Here is a 15,388-nt window from a genome sequence, read left to right as displayed (position 1 = left end):
TCCTCTTCATCTCCACCACTTGCAACTTTCTTTGCTGTATGCTTCAAGACTTCAATTTTTATCACAACATCCCACCTGGAATTGGGTCTTCCTTTCTTAGTGGGCTATGCTTTATCAGAATAGATGGTCTGCCATTCTTCCTTTTGGTCTTCACATTCAGGTGCAGCTGGCTGAATTGGATCTGTCCTTGGATGATATTGCAGTTTCCACTGGTCAATCCATCCAACTGCAGCTTATTACCATCCCTGCTAATGAGTCATTTGATGAAGGCAGATACTTTTGATTTAAAGTACCATCTTCTATTTGCAGACCATCTTTTGAACCATCCTTCCAATCTCATTTATATGGATGGTTTGACAGATGGAACAATTTTAGACATGTTTTACTATGGGTTTACCCCTGACATTGGTTTGTGTCATTGGCAATGGTGACACTTCCTCCTTAAAAATGTTTTTTGAGGACCATTAGCCTTTTTAATTCTATTTAACTTTTTATCTGACATTGGGTCATTGCTTTTGTTGTAACTTAATTTTCCTTTACACATAATAATACTGTCACTGTTATTTTTTTCACCAGTTGTTTAACACAGATAACCTTGTTGCTTGACTTCATAAAATGCCAAACAATCTCTCTTTCATTTGAGACAAACCTTCATGCTTGTAAGTTGAGTGTTTAGCCTATTTGAAATTTCGTATTTTTTTAGACCTAAATACAGCTTAGTTACTGAACTTGATAAATATATAATGGAATTCTGTGGTGTTCAGTATAGTAATTTATGACTTGTTTGGTTATTCAAATGTGTATATAAAAATCTAAAAAAAAGTATTTCAAATGCTTCATGTATGAATTTTCTTAAGATTTAGCAACCAATGACAAGCAGCGAGTAGGAAGGTTGTAATTAGAAGAGATCATTGTTTGATTTTCTTATTTATATACTGTTATAAGAAAATAAGGTTAAATCTTATTTGTAAATATTAATAATGTATTATAACTGAAATATGACTGTATTTTACAAAATACTAATTCATGAAAACATAGCCAGGACAAGTCATTTTATAAAGGACAGTTTTATAATCTTGGATACAGTAACATGAGTTTACATGTACCATGTCATTGTACCTTCTGTGAATGTTATGTCAACCAATAATGGCTGAAAGGTTGTCATAATTAAAATAATATATATATAGATGTATAATGTTATGCTAAACTAGTGAGACTAAACATTTGTGTTCTTGTGTTGTAATTTGTAGTATTCTGAAAAGTCAAAAGCTTAATTTATATTTATTTCCTAATTTTTTTATTGCAGTTACAAGATCAGTCAGATCTACTGAACATGTACTCTGTAGTGAAAATAACAGATAAAATATAAAGTTAATTATCTGGAGGCTATAAAGATTTCACACATGAAATTTGAAACTTTTCTATTGTATAAAAATATTTTTAATCATAAAATGAAAATTACTCTGGATGTTGGAAACATTCTGAAAGAAAAAAATGTTGAGAAAATTTCTAATTAAAAAATAACAAAAAAATTTGATGTTTTGTCTATGAAAACCTTGTAATGCTTACCAATAACCTTTAAAATTTTGTTAAGATAACATGTACATAATCAAAAATCATAGTATAATTACTCTCATGATTCATTTCATGGTAACAAGCTGTGTGGATTCCATCCAACTTGTAATGAAAGGGTTAATGATCATTTAAAGCTGCTGTCTTTCATGGTTGTAATAATAAATTATATAGAAAGTTATTTAATTCAGAGATATGAAACCAAGCAGTATTAAGGATTTAAGCGAAGTGTAAAATACAAGTAATTTAACCAAAACTCCAAGTTCCTCAATAGAATAATCATTTATTTGATGCTGTTGTACCAGTAAGTGGCAAAGACAAATGGTGCTAAATCAACATTTACAGATATTTTTATTTTTCTTTAACAAATTTTCATAAAGATTTCATATAATTCATTAACATGTTTTTATCTTATAACTGAATATTGTTTAACCACAAATGTTTCTTTTTGTTTTAATTATAGTAGTATAATTTTTGTAACAGCACATATTATGAGTTAAAAGTAGTTGTAGTATTGATTACTTCATATTAACTTTATATTAATGGAATTATTAAAAATACTTAGAATGTTAGTTACAATACACTAAACTCATCATTTTACCCAGTAGAAAATCTTAACTTTAATATTTGAACACATAGCAACAATAATAACACTACATTTATACATAAGTACTTTTTATCACCTGGAAAGAATAAAACAAGTAGTACACTCATTAGACAATGAATAAAAGGAGAACTTTCTTTATATTATTTGCTTTACATCATTCTTTAGATAATATGGTGAAAACTTAAAAGTAACTTAAAAACTTTGTACTTTGGAACTTATTGCAATAAAAACTTTGAAAACTGTTCATTGTGAAATAAGAAATGTTTTATTTATTTATAGTTGCCTAGTTATTATTTTTCTTTGCAGAAATGTGGAGCTGGTAATTCAACCACATTTAATATCATTTTAAATTCAATTAAACTTCTGTAAAAAGTTTATGAATTCAGATTTATTTAGAGGTTCACCAATTTGTTGCAGTTTCAGTGGGCTAATGAATGTATGATAGTGAAGTATAATTGTGGAAATTGGGAAAGAAAAGGAAAAGAGGCACAAATAAACTTATGTATATAAGCTTTCTAATCATATGGTTAACAAAAAGTTGTTTCATATTACAAATTAATTTCTTTTGTTGGCAGGTGTGTTACAGTGGTGACCCTGAAGCTGCTTTAGTTCAGTATTCTAGTCACATGGAAGCCAATTCTGCATACAGGAACACTGAAGCTGTTCTGAACAACAGGTTTATTAAAGTATTCTGGCATAATAAAGAAAGTAACCAGGGTGACCAGGATAAAAAACAGTTGCCATCAGAGAAATCAAATGTAAAGGACAAACTCGGTAATTTTGGTAACACCAAAATTAACAATGTGACTGTAAATAATAAGCCCTCAGCAAATGTGACAGCAGAAGATGCTGCTAAAAGAGTATGTATGTTTTACATATCTTTCTCTGGTATTTGTTTATTACTGTATGCACGTTATTACTATTGTCTGCACAAGATATTATTAACTATTTCTTCTAGGCTTTTTGTTTCACAAACAAATGTCCTTTTCTAATTATGAAGGGTTCAGCATTACAATGTTTTAAAAATCATGCAGAGTTTTATAGAAATTCTACATTATAAAATACAGCTATAATCTCAAAAATAATAAAATCAAAAATATATTCCAAAGTTCAGTTTAAATGAAAGATTCAAATGCTTAAACTACAAGTTAAACAAATGAACACATTTCAACTCTATAGAGAATTAGTCTGATATAACATATTGTTAAACTAAAATATCAAACATTAAAGCAGAATGTTCAATTTATCCATATAAAATTGCAGAAGCTAAAAGGTTTAGAAATTACTAAATGTTCGTAAAGTTAGTTTTAGAGGCAAACATGGTTTTATGTACCAAATGGAATGACATCACATAGAGCCAGGTTTCCATGTGAGTCAACTTTACACACACTACTTTATTACATGGTGATCCAAGAACAAGGGGTGGCAACCTCTGGCCATTATCCAATTTACCAACAAATAACAACTTTAATGGAGAAAGTTAATTTTGAGTGGTTTATTGTGTGACCCTCTGCATCCAAACTGAAATAAAAGAAGAATAGAGAAATTTCAAAAAGATTTATGTATTGACTAAAGCAGAAGGTATTACATAGTATTGTTCTATACCATAGCATACTCTATGTAGCTTTTTTTTTTATGTTGTGTTATTATAAAAAGCAGGTATTTTGCATAGGGTTGATCATAAGAAGACTATTGCATTAATACTGAACTTCTTTGTTTTTCAACATTTAATAATAGTTATTAATCAATAATAATCTACACTTCTTCCTGAACCTGAGACTTAATGTGGACTAAATTTGAATATGGTGTGACAGGTTCTACATTGAAAACATACATATTATATTATCTATTTCAGTTTCTTTGAATACTGTTTCTTGAACATACTAGGGAGAAACTTTAAAAATGGTTTTTAATGGCAAAAAAGCAGTATTCCAAAAACAGACTCAATGAAAATATTTATTTTTAGAGAATGTAGTATAGTTTAAATTTTCCCTTAAATGTTGTGCACTCAGAAAAATCCTGAAGAACTAATGCTAAAGAGTTTTGTAATAATTAATGTGGAACTAGTGTTATTTTAAATTCCTCACTTGTCTATTATATTACAAAAAGTGAAACTTATTCAAAAGAATATTCATTAGGTTTTATTTGAAAATGGAGCTGATGATAATTTTAAGAAATTTATACACGAAACCATTGGTACTTGGTGAAACACTGTAATTACAGAATTAAGAAAAACAAGACAGTTGTATGTTTCCCAGGTACATCATTTATTCACAACTAATGTTTTACCATTAAAAGCATCATTACAGCAAAACTCTAGTCGTGAATAAATGTTGTATTTGAGGAACATACAATTGTGTTGTTCTTTCTGAATTCTGTAATTTTAAAAACTGTTCCTTGACAAAAAAAAGAAAAAAGGATAATGTTATCTTATAAGTTTCACTTAGTCATATCTTTGTGGTGTTATCAAGTTTGACTAAAGAGGAAAAATAACTCCATACTGTCCTTTACAGAATCTTATTGCATATCAATAGTTGAAATAAATTCTAAATGAGGCTGTGTTAAAGGTTTATTGATCTGGTGATAGCTTTAAATTTTATGTGACTTGACCTACAAAAATATATATTGCATGTTTTTAATATGATGTTAATTACATCAAAGTTTGTTTTTCAGCTCTTCTTTAAGTGAAACAGCAAAATTCCCAATCACTTATATTAAATGCTTTATAAAAATGTCATCTGTGGAAAATTTACAGTTTTACTATGGAACTTATAACTAATATTATGGTTACTATAGTAATAGTACTTTATTTATTTTTTAAATAAACAGTATTCCCCTAAAGCTTGCTATGATTCACACATGCATTGTTATTATAATACTAATTATTTTTATGTTTGGAGACAAACTTTCAATGATTTATGTTTGTGTTCTTTACTTACACATATTATTTATTATATATTTTTTTTCTGTGTTAGTGTGTTGTTTTTTCATCATCTGGAAATCTGTCACGAACTATGTTTAACCCTGCTGTCTTAAAAAAAAACAATACACTTGTAGCAGCTTCTCAAAATTCAGGTTTAAAGAAAACCAAAGAAGAACAGAAGAAAGTGAGTTAAACATTCATTTATTGCTCTGTTAACACTTCCAGAAGGTGATAAACCTAAGTGCTATCTTTGCATTAGTAACCACAATAAATTGTTAATCAGATAAGTTACGTAATAGGACTAACTTTACAAGGAGTGTAAGTAGTCTGAGGGAAACACCCTGTTGCCCTCCTAAATGTTTCATAATTCTGTAGTAAATAAGAAATTCTAGATGCGTACATACAAGTTGTATATTGCTATATGTTAAGTCTTGCCTTGCTATTATGTAGGAATGATGCAAATGTCATTCTCTACTATCTTGTTCACATTGTTTTTGAAGGATTGATATTAGCCATCTCTACAATTTTTTTTCCTTTTCTGAAAAGTTTTTTTCCTTTACTTTGCTTGTTTTTTAAAAGCAGTATTTCAATAAGCACAGGAAGGTTGTATTTATAACCATTTTTAAATACAGTAAGATGTTTTTCCACTTGTAATATTTATTGTTTATGTATTATTGGTTGGTAATTCTTGTTTCACTCTGTACTTAAGTTTTTAAAGGAACACAAAATGTCTGTAGGAAAGCTAGATCTGTAGGGTAAGGATAACATTGTTTACACTAGAATTATGTTGTTGTTTTTTAATTACTACTATTTATTAATACTTGTAAGCTGAGGTACTCCATTTGGAACTACATTACCTGAGGAATTTGGTTGACACAATTGGTTTTGTTTTTGAGTTTTATAATAAAAAAAGAAGAACAAAAGTAAAAAATAGAAACTTTTTCCTGTGATATTTACAGATATTCCCAGAACTTGTGACTCAGTCACTACATAGATATTGTTATAAAATGAAGCACTGTAAAGTATTGTAAAGTTCTGATGACCTGTTGAGGAGATATTTAAAATACCATTTTAATGAACAATCTGAGCCATTCCCATATTGGCCTTAATACTGGATGCCTAATAATCTAGGATGTGGGGTTGTACTGCACTAGGAGTCCTTAGCACATCTGATTTCCTGTTACTGGGGTGGTGGATAGAGGCTTTTACTCCAGAGTGTTTGAGTGAATTCTTCCATTCTTGAAGAAAAGGGCAAGGTTGGGGTCCCTCCTCCTGTGTCCCTGGGTGTAAGTAGGAGTGGCACCAACCTACATGAGAACCTACTCAATACTGGTTCAGATTTGATGCTTAGCAATCCTGTTGGGATGTGCATGGCTCTTCTTTCTAAGCAATATTGGTTCAGTATATTTTTCATGGAAGAAAGTTCTCTGTTTCCTTGTAATTCCAAATGCAGTGTGGTCTCATTGTAGGTTCTTGGTTGAGCACAATTGTTCCATGCCCTCCCCATAATTCCAGGAGCAAGTAGATCTTTCTCATGCAGTTTGGTAGTGAGGATGAATGTTTGTAATTCTAGACCAGATGGTTGACACAATACTGTCATTCTAAAGTCTGGGATATTACCATGACACCTTAATTTCAACTCTAAGTAAAACCACCTTGGCTATATAAATGGGACATAGCTGATAGTGATGATAACTCATGTAAAATTCCATCCATAATACAAGAATTAAGTTCCAGATGAAGAGGATACCTGTTAAGGATGTAGTGTGGTTTCTTCACTAGTGTGCAAATCTTCCATTGACACACCAATGATCTGTGTCCTCACTAGTCCCTCCACCTGATCAATGTGGGATTCTAGATATAAGTTTGGAAGTTAACATTTTCCTAATTGAAAATGTATTTCCTGCAGTATGTATCTCCTCTATCACTCTTCTGACTTTCCTCCACAATAAGAGTTGGTTTGAGAGGTTGGGATTGAGTCAGTCTTGAAAAAATGATAACATGATCTAAATGAGGTACTTGTTTGGAGTAACAGGCTGGAGGGCATATTGATGTAGGTGGAGAGCATTATAAGATAAATATTGCCAAGGGAAATTGAGTGGGATGTAAAAGTCTTAAGCAAACAAGAAAAACATCTAACTAGTGCTCAAATGGGCAAATGAAGAAATGCAAGCAGTTGAATAATGGCTATAGGTGTGAGAAGCAGTAATTATGGGAATAATTACATTTTCAGTTTAGAAAAATGTTTACTTTAGAATACCATTTTAATGAATAGTCTGAGCCATCTTTAATTAGGCAATGCTACCACATGCCTGAAAATCCAGGATATGGGTGTGCTGCACTAGAACTTAACAGTAAAATATAGTGGCAGTATCTCTGTTGTGTAGTGAAGACACAATCTATTCTGTACTTGTTGAATGAGTAACTTTGACTCCTTTCTGGTTTTCTAGTAGTTAGATAGTTATGATGATAAGAAATTATGTTCAATAAAGATCTCTCTTGTTCTGTACCAATGATTGAGTCTTTTCACTTTGCCTCTCATTTTATTTTCTGCAGTGTTCTCCCCAAGGGGTCAGTGATAAGTTTATGGGCTTAAAATATGGAAATATGAGGTTTTAATCCAAGTGGTAGACAGAGTACAGAATTAAAAGAATAACATTTCTCTGCATTACATTATCTTTGAATTTCCTATTTTTGTAAATATAATATTTAACTTTGAGCTGCTGTTTTACCCAGCATACAGTATGCATAGTATACACAACATGTTAATAATTAACACATACATCAAGTGTTGTTAACCAGGAAATAACAAAAATATTTTTTTTTTAAATAATCACAAAGCACAGTTGTGGCAAGCTTTCAGTAAACTGAAATCTTTTGTAAACAAGCAAATAGTCAAAACACTTGAAAGGTTTGAGTGCAGGACTACAGTAAATTAATTTATAAGACCACTTATTTCCTTTTATTAACTATGTTTTTGTGTGCAAGTATTACCAAACATCATTCATATCACCAATTTCATTTTGTTACTTATCAAGATATCGACCAGTCCACTCTCATTTTTGAAATTTTAGGCATGATTGAAGTAAATTAATCTATAAAACCTTTATATTACTTTATGTTAGCTATATTTGTGTGCACCATAATTCCAAGCATAGGGCACATATATCCCAGGTTTAGTTATAATCCTCTTCAGGACTTCTATCAGTCTACCCTGAAATTGAAATTCTTTTAGATATGACTAGATTAAATTAACTTATAAGGCCTTGGGTATGGTCGAATACATTAGTTGAAAGGGTTTGACCTCCTGAGTCCAAAACTATAATTAGATCTTAGAGTGGTCAAGAGGTGACAAAGCTAGGAGCTAAAAGTGCGTCAAGAGTAAAGTGATTTTCATATTTAAGGACAGTGTTGTTCATCTGAATGTTCCAAGATTTTGTTTGCATAATCTCTAAAATTTCCTTAATAAATATCAGTTTTGTTTTCAGAAAGCATTATATTTTATATATTATTTTATCTACCATAATTCTATATGATTTTATCATTCTAATCTAAAAAGTTTATCATTTTTTACATCTTAGTTACTTTTATAATAATAAATAAACAATATATATAAGTACTTACCTGTTTTTGCTGTCAACTGTCAGTGGCACTTAACCCTACTTTTTTAATGTTAATGGTACTACTACAATAATTTTTTTATTTAATTAAATAATGAATCAAATAACACAGAGTAATAACATGCAAAAAAGCAGGATATATTCCATAATTATTGTAATTATTCTGGCTTTATGTGACGAGCCATTAGCAATTCAGCTAAGCTTGTTGATGTTATTCTCTTTGGAATCAAGCTTGAACTAGAAGAAGAACTGTCAACTATCTGTGCATAAAGCAACATAATATTCTATATAATTTTATACATTAAAACTTTGACTCTCTGTTGGTTATAAATAATATAATATTAAACATCAGAAAGAACTATTGGTAACTTATGAGAGGATGATAGGTGGGTGTGGAAGGATGGTCTAATTTTCTAGGTTAAGACCCTGAAACTAAATAAAATTGAAAGCTGTAAAAATTATGTTTTGTGTGAATAATAAGTATATTGAACAGTGTAATTTATTTTGAATTCCAACAATACATAGATAACATAGATTCTAGGAGAAAGTGAGGTTTTTCTTTAAACATATTTCCTCATCAAATTAAGAATTTAAAAGTTAAATAATAGTAAAATTTGATTTATTAATTAAATTTTAATGCTACGTTAATTTACATATGTTGACAATAAAGAAGTTTAATTAAATTTTGAATGTAACTCTGTGAAAGGTTATGATGTGCACTTTCACCCATCAAATGTGAAGGGGTTAAGCGGTCAACTCAGTTGTGACTCTCTGTACTATGTATTTACCATCATGTAAGTCTCAACCCACTTTTTGAGGTAATCATTTATGACCAGAACATACCACTTACCTTTCTCAGTTTAAGACAGAAGTCCAGCTATATATTTGAGACTATTCTATTGAGGAGGGACCCTTTGCTTTTAAGAACATTTCGTCTTGAATTAAAAGAAACTTATTTTTCAAAATATCACAAATCTGAACCACATCACTTTTAACTCATTACCCCAATTCATCAATGAAATTTATTGGGTTTATGAAAATTAAAAACTAAAATTAATTTTCTATAAGTTTGAGCTTTTCAGTACAAGCATCCTTTTATGCAAATACCACGAGGTGTCATGATATAAAAGACTGTTTAGTGTAGATATTATTATTTGTATAATTTGTGAATGAACAGTGTATGATTGATTTATTTTTATTTATAAGAGAATTAAAAGTACATAATTAAGGGAAGTAGTGTTTGTAACTTGTAACTCTTTGACGTTGAAAACATTGTGAGCAGATAATTTAGTAATAAACATATAAATAGTATGAGATGAATGGGAAACAGCAGACAATAGTAGAAGAGAGTAAAGTCACAGCCAAAAAGAAATTAAGTGTGAAGTTAACTTCTGTAAAAGTGATAGGCATAACAGTTAACATAGGCCTAATGTTTAAAGTTAGAGTAAGACCAATAGTAGAAAAGGAGAAAAAAAGAATGGTTTATTTCATCAAAGTATGGTTTTAAAATAATTGAATCAGTTTGAACACAGTTTGAAAAAAGTAACAGAGGATATATTGAAGAAAGAAGACCAAATGATAACTGGAGGGGCAGTAACTCACGTTACAATTGTAACTGAATTATACATAGAATATTAGTGTGATAGAACTAGAGAAAAATAGTTTGGCTTGTCAGCTGAAATTATAAAGCAAGTGAATATAGGTAAGTGGAATTAGGCAAGAAGAAGAAAATTTTCTAGTGTTTATGATTTCCATAGTGTAAAGACCTTTTTGTACATACATTTAATTAGTTTCAAATACAAAGATTAATTTGAAAAGTAGAGTAACTGCTCTTCTTTGATTTTTGAATTCATTGCCAGCAAGTCACAGATGCCTACTGCAGAAGAATGGTAAGCCCAACAGCAACACAGTACACATTTATACTATCAAGAAGTACAAGTAAAAGCCTTTAATTTACAATTAGCTAACATAACATAACCTAAACATCTGACACAAGGTTTTAGTGAGTTACATTCAAAATTTAATTAAACTACTTTCTTTTAATGGTGTACCAATAAATGTAGCATAAAAATAGCCAATAACCCAAATTTTAATTGTACATAAGGCAGTATTTAAAAACATTTATAATTTCCCCTGGTGTAAATATTGTGATATTTGCTCTTTAGACATCCTCTCTTCTCTAATTTATTTACCACCCTTCTAAAAAGTATGAAATTTTACACACATTACTCTTTATAACATTGTCGTAGGTTAGGCAAAGCATAATTTTTATAGCTTTCAATCGTATTTAGTTACAGAGCTATAAAATAGACAGTCAGACCTCTCTTGCCACACCTACATGTCACATCCTCTCTTTAAGAAATTTCCAATAGTTCTTTATAATGTTGAATAGTATATTATTTGTAAGGAACAGAAAGCCAAGTTTTAATCTATAAAATGAAGTATTATATTATGTTGTTTTGTGTACCGAGAAATCTCAGTTTTGCTTTCATTTCAAGCTTGGTTCCCATGAAAAACAAATTGTCAAACTTAGATGAAGTTTTAATAAAAAAATTGTAGTAGTTATGGGATGTTTTCAGATTTTTGCATATTATTATTCTGTGTTTTTTTGATATAGAAAACCATCCTGAACCACTTCAAGAAACTTTGGTCTTTGGTCTCCTAGTCAGTATATCAAACATAATTGATAATTGTGTCCTTATTACCCATCTTATCAGATGCCTGAAACAATTGCTAATCAAATACTGTCTACCTTAAATCTTCTTTTTGTTATCTGTGTAGGTGCAACCTTTTGACTGCTAAATCATTCATTATATAAATAGCCACTCCTTTCACTCTTTTGAAATGTCTGTAACTATTAGGTACCCAGTGACTGAGAATTTCAAAATAACACTTATTCTCAGTGTTCTCCAAAGCTAACTAAGTTTCAGTAACATCAGTATATCATAATCTTCCATTTTAACTTTACTGCCAAAATCATCCATGTTGTTCTTTAATACCCATAATATTAGAATTGTTGCAACTAAGCTTATTCTTTAACTTTTTCAACATGGGCTCAGTCAACTTGACAGACCACATGAACAAGGACCAACCAACCAGATATTCTGGTATTGTTACACAAATAAGTGGATATAGCTTCTGTAGCCCTCCCATTGTTTATATGCTACAACTTAATCAACTGATGCTTCCTCCAGTTAGGTTAGTGAAGCATGTGTTTTGTGAATGGAGTGCTGGGTTATTTTTGAGTAAAATGTTTATATCTTATCAAGCAGCATTGTCAACAAACCTATCTGTTTCAAGTGATAATGCAACAGACACAGGAAGACCAATAACAGGCAGTGAAAATTGTTGCTACAGATCCAAGAAACAAGAAGAGTGCAAGTTGGTTTTAGACACCAACTTGGATGAGTACAATAACAACTTACTCCCAAAACATCTAGTGATCAAACCAGGTTTTTGTCTAGAAGGCAAGCAGCAGTAGCTCAGGCAGTTATTTGTCCTAGTGTTGTTCTGCAGTTATGGACTACCATTCACTGAATAATAACTTTAAAGCTGAGATTGTAGTCAGTGTAGATGTGGTATGTGCTTGATGAAGTACAAGGGCATACCATCACTCTAAACAAAACCAACACTCGGGCCACTCAACACAAGCTTCATTCTGGCATTTGAAAATAAGTTGGCCAGAATTAAAAAGTCCTTGTCTACCTATGTCTAAGAGGTTCCACTTACACAACAGAAGTAGTTGATTCTGATCTTGATTCTTGAATTGGCATTCTTGAAATAGATGTGCTGTGGAGCTTAACAGATGTTGTACAGTAGAATTATCAGATATTGACCAGCTAAATATCAGGAACACTGCTGTGTAAGTGAAAGTGGGAAAGAAAGTTACAAATAATGTTCCATGGCTTGCTATGAATAGTATCCATTGTGTAGGTGGTGTGTAATGCAGTTATAGTGCCCATGCATAATATAAGCTATTTTGTGTCCAGAAAGCAAGCTGCATTATCTTTGACTCTTACTTTTTCCTGGTGGTGTTCTATAGTTTTGGACAATGATTTATCCAATTGCAAGTTAGAATGGTCATTGGCACAGTAAGCAAAGTAGAAGTAATTGATGATAGCTTTAAGGTTAGGATTGTATCCAGTAGTAAATATGTAAATACCAACACATCTGAGATGGCTAAATGAAGATTTTACAGACATTCTTAGTTCAGTGCAGTAGCAGTAACTCACCTAAGTGTTAGTGGAATATGATGATGCATTTCTGGGACCAGATGGGCAATTGGGTACAACAGCAGTCACACAGTATCACTTAGGTATATGTAATGCATGAGCAATAAAACAATAGCTACATTGGCTTCCCTGAAACACTAGGGATGCAGCCAGAACTTAAGTACAGCAGATGTTAATAGATGGAAGTATACAGTTTTCAGACAATGCTTGGTCATCTCAAGCAGTAACTGTCAGAAAAAAGAAATGTACAATGAAGTTGTGCTTTGGTTTTAGATGGGTGAAATGTGCTGATGCATTTCTGTTACTATAAACATGTAAGTGTTTGGTTGCTTTCAAAGGGGTCTGTTGGTTCAGTGTATTAAACCTGGCAGTTAGATGCTTGTAAGTCGAATTGAATGATGAGGGCAGACCAAAGGTTGCTTCTAGCACAAGATATGGCTTCTGTAAGTTTCACATCAGACCATTCAGTCTGTGTATTATTCTTTGTATTTTGTTAACTGTAACTTTTCATTCTGTTTTATTATCAAAAAGTAGTAGATACTTAAAGTTAATAATTTACAGCATTAAAAATGAGTTATTTTCTCTGTGAGTCAACAGTGTAGGTTACTTGTGAAGAATCTAATTTCTGGATTTATTAAATGACAAAATCATTCTTTTGTATGTTTAACAGGAAAACCATATCACAGCATATATTTCTGGCTGAGATGGGTGTGATATAGGTCCACTAAATATAAATCCTTACAAAAGCTAGCTTTCTGGTTTATCTGGCTGAGAGATGGTTGTTAAATAGGTCCACTTAATATTAACATCTACAAAAGTGAACTTTCTGGTTTATCATTGTTGCTAAGTAGGAACTGTCTACTAGGAATGAACCTTCTGGGTTAGAACTTTCACCTTTATGTAATTTAGTCATTTAGAATGTAATACTATTTTACTGTTTATAACTATGCCCCACTCAGCCTAACTTTTTACCAAACTTCCTAAGTATTGTTTTCTCGTTTTAGTCATTTTGGAGCTGTTGACAGAATACATGAACTTACAGGTGAAGTAAGAACATTTTGAAATTGCATCTTGAGTAATTTCTTTGGATAAAATTACTGGAACACTTTTAGGTACAAAACTAATTTTTGTAAAGAAGGATTCACTGTATCAACTTGTACTGGCCTACTGTGGTTAGTCTTATTTTGTTACACAAGTGACGAATGATGGATTTCCATGGAGACAAAAGACAAGTATATAGAGTGTCAGAAGATCTAGAATTTGAGATTTGTGGTCTCACTGATGTAATGAAAAGCATCTGAGTTTTCTGGAACTCATTTCTTTATGAAATCTCCTTGACTGAGTTAATGGTTTTTAATTATCATATATGTCTTGATAGTGATCTGATCTCTCTATTTGTATGTTTGGAACTGTGTGTAGAACATGTTGAAAGATACCTCTAAGTTTCGTGGCTTAGATCTGTCACCTGAATTTTTATTAGAAAAAGAAAGCAGGAACAGACTAAAGAAAAGAATGCAACTCAGAAGATAATATAGTTCCAGTGATAAAGTATGATCAAACCTGCTCCATCTAGCAGCCACAGACTCATACATAGCATTGCAAACATTCTAAAGAAAGTTATATTATTAGTAGTGACTCTGAATTTACCCAATTGATGATGTTTTGAGCAATTTTCTGGCCAGGGCCATATCTAATGTTCTGAAAAAAATTACTATTTACTCTGTCCTTCACTTTCTGCCTGTTAACCCGATGTGAATGTTGATGCACTGCACCAATCCCTATTTCTGTGCATCTAGACATAAGAAACTGTCATGAGAAAGAATTATTCCTAATAGAAAATTCAGTAAATTAGGACCTTTTCTTTTATTGTTATAATTAATTCAATAATTTCAAGAAAAAATTACTCAAACTGTTTTAAAGAGAGGATGTGATATGAAGGCATGGCATATGGGTTAAACTCTTTGGTTTACATCTGAAGAAAGAAAGAATATTAGAAGCTGTAATTGTACATCATGTTAGAGTAATATTTGTACTACAAGTGTTTAATTTGTGTAGAACTCAAAAGATCATACAGGGGTAGAAAGAAAATCAAAAAGGGGAAATTTGAGGGAAGAAAGTGATACAGAGAAGTAAAGATTGAGAACTTATTTAATTTTTTTTTTAAATTAAAAATGAAGATGTATATAGTACTCAAATTATAAACAACATTTTGATGCCAGGTTTGTTGACATTATGGTAAAATAATTGTTTAATTAAATTTTCAGTATAACTATAAAAAGGTTGTGATGTGCTCTTTAACCTTGACATGCACATAAGTTTAGTATTTGAGTAAATACTTCCTGTACAAGGAAAGCAGTTAACCTGTAAAATATTGTATATTTCTAAGATTTTCTTGCCCAGGAGAGCAGTGTCACAATATTTATTAACAAGTAAT

The 15,388-nt window shown here is 31.1% G+C and overlaps 1 protein-coding gene across 2 annotated transcripts in view; it reads left to right on the top strand.

The window, feature by feature from the left end:
* Positions 1-15,388, top strand: part of LOC143244339 (RNA-binding protein 26-like) — a 112,539-nt gene that overhangs the window by 61,133 nt on the left and 36,018 nt on the right. For both annotated transcript variants that reach the window (XM_076488820.1, XM_076488818.1), the window contains exons 11-12: positions 2,755-3,039; positions 5,155-5,286. In XM_076488820.1, coding sequence (XP_076344935.1) covers positions 2,755-3,039; positions 5,155-5,286 — 417 coding nt within the window. The remainder of the gene's footprint in view (positions 1-2,754; positions 3,040-5,154; positions 5,287-15,388) is intronic.

The sequence above is a fragment of the Tachypleus tridentatus genome, chromosome 2 (assembly GCF_004210375.1).
Source record: "Tachypleus tridentatus isolate NWPU-2018 chromosome 2, ASM421037v1, whole genome shotgun sequence".
In the NCBI taxonomy this organism is placed as follows: domain Eukaryota; kingdom Metazoa; phylum Arthropoda; class Merostomata; order Xiphosura; family Limulidae; genus Tachypleus; species Tachypleus tridentatus.
The sequence above is the reverse complement of the archived record's forward strand: the minus strand, read 5'-3'. Positions and strand labels throughout refer to the sequence as shown.